The following is a 6,580-nucleotide window of genomic DNA, read 5'->3' as shown; positions in this document are numbered from 1 at the left end:
AAAGATGTATCTCCTTCCCCTAATGGAGGTGTTTAACTGGTAAAATATGAACACAGAGCTACCTGTCATTTTGACACCCCTTGGGAGGGACTGTCCTAGAATGATCCACCCCAAGAAAGCACAGTCTTTCCTGATGGCATCATTTGAGCATCTGGATATAGTCATACTGGAAACTGTCACCCTTCAACTTTTCATTATGGCCAACATATATATTCCCTTTTGCATTGAAGCCATTTTGAAACACAATCAAGAGATCCAAACCAATATAAGCATCTACCCAGCAGAGGGAGTTTAACAATCCATCTCCTGATTTGGGAAAGGGTTGCTAATCCCCTTTAGTTGGAAGGACAACTGAATGTTAAAGAGGTCAAGAAACTTGCCCCAGGTCACGCCACTGAGTAACAGATCCAGGGCAAGACTAGACTAGCTAGAACAGCTGGCTCTGGTCTAATATTTCTGTCACTAAATCATGGCAGAGTAATTGCTGGTTAGATGAAACTGCCCTAAAAAAAATACTATTGTATACAAAATGGTGTAATGTAAAAGTATGAGTCACATTTTAGAATTTTATCTAGTCTGTCTTACCTAACCTACAGATATTGACAATAGTCACTTGCCTCCAACATTATTTTTGTAGGTGTTGTAGATCTCTTTTACTCGTCTGTAGCGAAAGGCCAACTTTCTCATCCAGTCCACTCCGCCCCGTACACCAGTTGCCAGGCATAAATTAGCACTGGTTGCTGCAGCAGGAAAGCCATCTGTTCCAAAGTTATATGTGCTATTTAGATGCAAGAAAAGCCCAAAGTTAACTGAACAGAAAGTTCTTCTTAATTAGCTGAGCAATCAAACTATAAAAGGAAGATGACCACATCACATTTCAGTGTGCTCACCTAAGGTCTTGTCCATTATCATCTGAAGAAACATCGTCTATATGGACTTGATCGCATTCCTAAAATGCAATTTAAACAATACATATAAAGAATTTAAAAGCATCTATTTTTTTAAAAAAAATTAAAACCACACACCTATTAAAAAAGAATCTTAATTGGAGTGTTCTTCAACTATGTCAATCAGTAGGTGGCAGTCTTGTTAAAATGACATTTTTATCTACTTAGTGTCCTCTTTTACTATAAGAAATAAGCAATGTCATTAACAACTACTGTTATTCAACTTCAGAAAACACATTTTTGTGTTCAGAAAGGAAAGTGACTGAAAACAATTAGCATATGTGTTCCATAAACCTCAGGTACCTAAAGACATCATGCTGCTCAGAGCTGATTCAGTCAGTGCCTGAGCATAACTGAAACCAGACATTTTGGTAAATGTAACATGCTAGAAAAATTAAACCTGATGCTAACTGCCAATGAAATTATGACCTCTGATTGCTGTCGAGCCACACACCAACACAGCCTGAGGCCAGAGTACTGAGGAGCCCAGACGAAAAATCTGTTACTGGTTTGCCATGTATTTGAGAGATGTGAGTTCTGTTCTTTGTGTGTGTGTGTGTGTGTGTGTACACATGCATGTGTGTACGTGAGTGCTAAGGACAAAAAAAGCATAGAAGACTTGAAAACCTAAATAAAAATGATCAAACCACGTGTATTTTTTTTTTAAACTTTTTAACTGTCATTCCAATTGTGGACTAAAGCTCCATTGAACCGAGTTAATGTTTATGCACCTGTTTGCAAAGGAGCATCCACACATCTCCCTGCTGTATCCCACCCCTTAGGACAGTTGTGCAAAGAACAGGCACATGATAAACATTTGTTGAACAAACGAAAACATACTAATTTGGAGATAGAAGAGGTCTCCAGTCCAGAAACAAGGAAAACACATCTGGCATGCTTTCATATTTCAGTCATGTTGCTCTCTCTGTAGTCAAGCTCTAAATACCTCCAGAGGCCTTTATTATACTTATTTCCATTTAAGTTTCAGCTAAAAATTATTATTAAAAGAAATTGCCAGGCGCACATCCTGTATTTTGAAAGGTTCTTCTGTCTAAAGCTCTGGTCATGTTTCAGATAGAGTTCATTTGACACAGGCCAGCCTATCTCCATAGCACTGGGCATTCCATTTTGTAACCAAGATGATATATGGAAAACACTGCAGTTAAAGGAGGTATATTTTTATGTTGCCGGTTCCTTCTGAACAAATTCTTCTCTCTCCATGGATTTGTGAGGAAGGGAGCAGGAGATAGAAGTGAAAAGAAACTCAAACCAGCTGTTCTTTAACAGAATTAAAATCGTGACCCCCCAACCTCTTCTCCAAAGCATCTATTTTCCAGGCGGCTCTCTCCCAGCAAGCAGCAAGTTCCAAGGAGGAAAAGACTTTGACCTTGTAACCTGCCCCTGCTCTCCTGAGGTCTATAACCTCAGATAAGAAAAAAGGAAAAGCAAGTCTAGGAGCCCTCACAGGCCGACGGTGGATTCAACATGTTAGAAACAGGCCATTCTTGGAAAACGCAGTTCAGAATGTCTCGGAGTTACTCATTTCATCTTATTTTAAGAAAATGAACGACAGTTGCTTTTGTTCTCGACAACGTACTTGTTCTAGGTTTAAAAGCTACTCAATCACAAGTAGATAATTCTGATATGTAACTAGAATTGAGATTGTTATTGTTGGTAAACTGTTTTATGGTGTTTGTGGGTAGGAGAAAAAAAAAAAAAGGAAAAAAAAGAAAAGGCCACAGTGCCATGGAGAGATTCTCTTCCTGAGAAGAAAAACAAAACAAAACAAAACAAAACAAAAACAAACAAACAGAAAAAGGGGAAGAAGTTCAGGAATTAGAAGAGCAATACATTAAAAAGAATTTAATCCAAGAAAAGCAAAGCTGACCTAAAATTACCTGGTTAAGGGCAGGAAGAGTTCCTTGGGAAAGCAGGGTGTTAAGATGCTTTTCTCAAACTAATTTAGTTCTAAATCTCCATTCCAGAGAAGCCGGTTATCTTCAACTGCTGCCAGGGACCCATCAGGGCGATTGTTCCTCTACATCCTGTATTTGTTTTCTCCTGCCAGCTCTGTTTAAGCCCTTTTGTTCTCAGGCAGACGCTCACATTTGAAGTATTACTGTTCAATATCTTGCTTAGGTTTGCTCTAATTAAGTGTCAACAGCGTCAAGCTCTTCCCTGCAGATAGGGACCTCACTTCACAGTGATTTGACTAAAGCAGTTTGGGGTAGTGGCAACAGGGAAATCCTCCTTTATCAGGAGAATTTTTGTAGGATGATTCTAATGAAAAGTAATTCAAAACACAAGAGTACTTTAAAAAGGGCCTAATTAGCACTTTCAGGAATGAAAGAAAAAAAATGAAAAGTGTGTTTATGGAATTGTTGCTTATCTCACATAAAGAGCAGTAGAAAAATATTATATTGCACAAACTTCAAATGCATGAAATATAGACTGAAGATTTATTACCTGTAGTTTTATTTATGAGCTTATACATATTGACGTAAGTGTTGCGAGAAATTAATTTTTAATTTCAAAAATTTTAATGAGAAACAGTAATAGCTATCGCTTTTGTTTTTTTCTTTAGGTTTTTGTCATAGGGTGTATGTTTTTGCCAGAGAGAGACAGAGGGAAAGTGAGAAATCACCCACCAGAAGGGATGGCCACACTGCAATCCCTTCTCCTCCATTCTCCTCTCAGGATCTTGAGCATGCATGCATATTTGCCTGGCATAATTTTCATGCTGCCAGGTCTGAGACTTGAACTGCAGTGGGCCATATGGGAGTCCAGTGCCTTAGTCACCATGCCACCTACTGGCTCCATAATAGCTATCTTGATGCTTGCCTATTAAAAACTTTAATTCCTAAAAGAATGGGAAATAAATATCACAGCATTCCATAGCAGCGCTGCATAATGTGTTAGCTTGTTTTCAGTGTATTCACTCCCACATGGGAAACTGTAGTTACCTTCATTCAGATATCCTGCAACTCCATCTCCTCTCGCTTTCCAGGAGCGAGCCATCTAGCTTTTCGTTTGTCTTAAAAGCCTAATCTTATGTTTCCATTTTTTGCCTTCTAGGCTTGGACTTTATTTTTTCATTTCCAAATTTGTTCTAATACGAGAAAACTAGGTAACTAATTTTTTTTTTTTTTTTTTTTTTTTTTTTTTTTTTTTTTTTTTTTTTTTGGAGAAAAAAGAGAAGCAGAGCCTGATGTACAAGTCCCTGGCTTTAGGCAGAAGGGGCTCTAGACCCACTGAAACAATAGGCACAAAAGTTAAAGCACCTCTGGAAGACTACAGATGCAGAAGACAAAAAAAGGAAGTTGAATACATTTCTTGGTACCAAAATACATTCCTAAAGATCTTAATTTGCTGCTTAATACATAGAGTGCAGAACATACAGAGTTCCATAAGAAAACAAGTTTGTATTCCAAAAACACATCAAATGTGCTAAGAATGTACTTTTGAAATAAACTTCCAAAAAGTATGTGATAGGGTTTTAAGAGATGAAATCATTACTAATTCCAAGCCTTGGGACAGTATTCACATTTCCAGGGGCCACTGCAAGTTCCTATTTTATCCAATAATCTGTCGTGTACTGCTTGAGGGGCCCAAGGTACGCCAGCTATGTTTGAGTATCTGGCATGGGACCCCACTGTGGGGTCAAGATGGTAATTCTAAGGACTCTCAATAGAGTTTCACTTACATCCACAGCAGCTTAACAACATGGCCATTCATTCATGTGTATGTCAGATGCTCTATTAAGAGGCTTACTGTTTCATGTTTTGTTCCACATGCTAAAGACACAGCATTTAACACAACACAAATCCTCACGACCTCAGCAGTAACATGCTAGTGGGGGAGACACACGAGAAAACATGCAGAACATAGAGAATGTGGAATCGTGAGAGTGCTAAGGAGTGAAAGCACAGCAGGCAGGGGGAAACGTTAATATCCCCTTGTGGGTTTTGGGAAACGTGGATTTCAGGGACAGAGCCCTCCAGACAAGAAAGAGAGGCACTTCAAAGGTCCTGAGGCACAGGAGGACCTGGGGAGGAGTCTGGGAGGAGGAGAGCTGTCTGGGTTTGCAGGGCAGGTCCCTTTGCCAGGGAGCAGTGGATGAGTTATCAGTCTTGACTTCAACACACCTACAGTCTAGCGGGAAATAGAGAATTATCCATCTTCGTGATAAATTAATCACAATTGTGGCTAGAGCTGCAGAACCTACCTGAGACCTAAATGAACATCTTGCTGATGGCCGAGTTCTACTTAGGCCTAGAGGGTTGCAAAAATCAGGACTGAAACTGTATTTCCCTAGATCAGGGAGCTTCCGCAAGTTCCACCGCTTTCCCTGTAACTGACACAATCAAATGGGTAAGTGGTGGAATGCCATAGGCAGTTCCTAACTATTGAACTGTGGGGATAGGAACAAAACAGGTTTTGGATCCCAGGCTGTCCAAGCTGGACTTCTTCCTCGGAATGACTGTGGGGCCGGGTGGGGCACTTACTGGATAAGCCTTCCTTCTCTTTAGGAAATGGCCTGAATTTGGAGATGCAAAGGAACTCTGTGGGGGCCAGATGGTGGTGCAAAGGTAAGACCTACATGAGAACGGTCCTGGGTTCTTATCCAGGGATATCCCTGAGTACTATGGACACACGTATGTTCTCCATCTGGGCTGGGTGGGATGGAGGTGCTTGTCTTTCTCTCCCTCTTTCTCTGCCTCTGTCTCTTGATCTCGTATAAGAAATAAATTTTAAAATTTTTAAAAAAGATAAATGAAAGGAATTTTATGGACTTAGTGAGTAGGTCCCAGAAAGGTGAGAAGGAAGACTCTTATAGACTCTGTTTCTCTTACCCTCAAAACACTGATGTGAAAACTGGTATAGGAGCTGGGAAAGAATGGGAGGAGGAGTTATTTTTTTTGTTACTGGCTTTACAAAGGACTGTTGAAATTAGCAACATGTTTTGCAAAAGGGCTCAGTAACAAGTCAAGAGTAGAACAGTATATAATTATAATTAATATTTTTGTTTAACCAGTATGTATACATACACATACACATACACATACACACACACACACACACACACACACACACACACACACATCCATCCAATGGCATAAATAGATTCTCAGGAGGAATTGAGGCCAATGCAAGGTGAGATTGTGATTACCCTTCACTACGAAAAGTGTACAGTTGATTACCAAATTTGAGTATTGCTAGAGAATTCAGCCCCTATTTTCATCCTGAGGCTGGTCCTTCCTTTTTCTTTTTTTGTCTTTATATATATATTTTTTTGCCTAAGAGAGGTTTTTCTTATAGGCGTGTGCACTCACCGGAGAGACAGAGAGAGAAAGAGAGAGAAAGCAAGAAATCAACCCCACCAAGGAAGGATGGTCATGCTGCAATCCCTTCTCCTCCATTCTCCTCTGGGATTTTGTGCATGCACGAACATACACCCGGTGTGAATTTTAAACCACTTAGTCTGAGACTCAAACTGTGGTTGACTACATGGGTGTCCAGCGACATAACCACTATGTCATCTGCTGGTCCTTTTTCAAAGGCCCTAATGCACAAGGGATAATCAACCCTTGGTAATGACTCCAAAAGTATCATCTATTCACACTTCATATCCT

General features: G+C 39.8%; 1 protein-coding gene across 1 annotated transcript in view; it reads right to left on the bottom strand.

Annotated features, from left to right (window-relative positions):
- EYA1 (EYA transcriptional coactivator and phosphatase 1) overlaps nt 1-6,580 on the bottom strand; it is a 261,299-nt gene that overhangs the window by 19,833 nt on the left and 234,886 nt on the right. Inside the window, exons 13-14 of the mRNA XM_006155104.3 lie at nt 891-949; nt 618-778 (exon numbers count right to left, since the gene is read on the bottom strand). Coding sequence (XP_006155166.1) covers nt 618-778; nt 891-949 — 220 coding nt within the window. The remainder of the gene's footprint in view (nt 1-617; nt 779-890; nt 950-6,580) is intronic.

This window comes from Tupaia chinensis, unplaced genomic scaffold (genome assembly GCF_000334495.1).
Source record: "Tupaia chinensis unplaced genomic scaffold, TupChi_1.0 Scaffold000436_1, whole genome shotgun sequence".
Classification (NCBI taxonomy): domain Eukaryota; kingdom Metazoa; phylum Chordata; class Mammalia; order Scandentia; family Tupaiidae; genus Tupaia; species Tupaia belangeri.
Note: the sequence above shows the minus strand (reverse complement) of the source record. Positions and strands in the feature narration are given on the sequence as shown.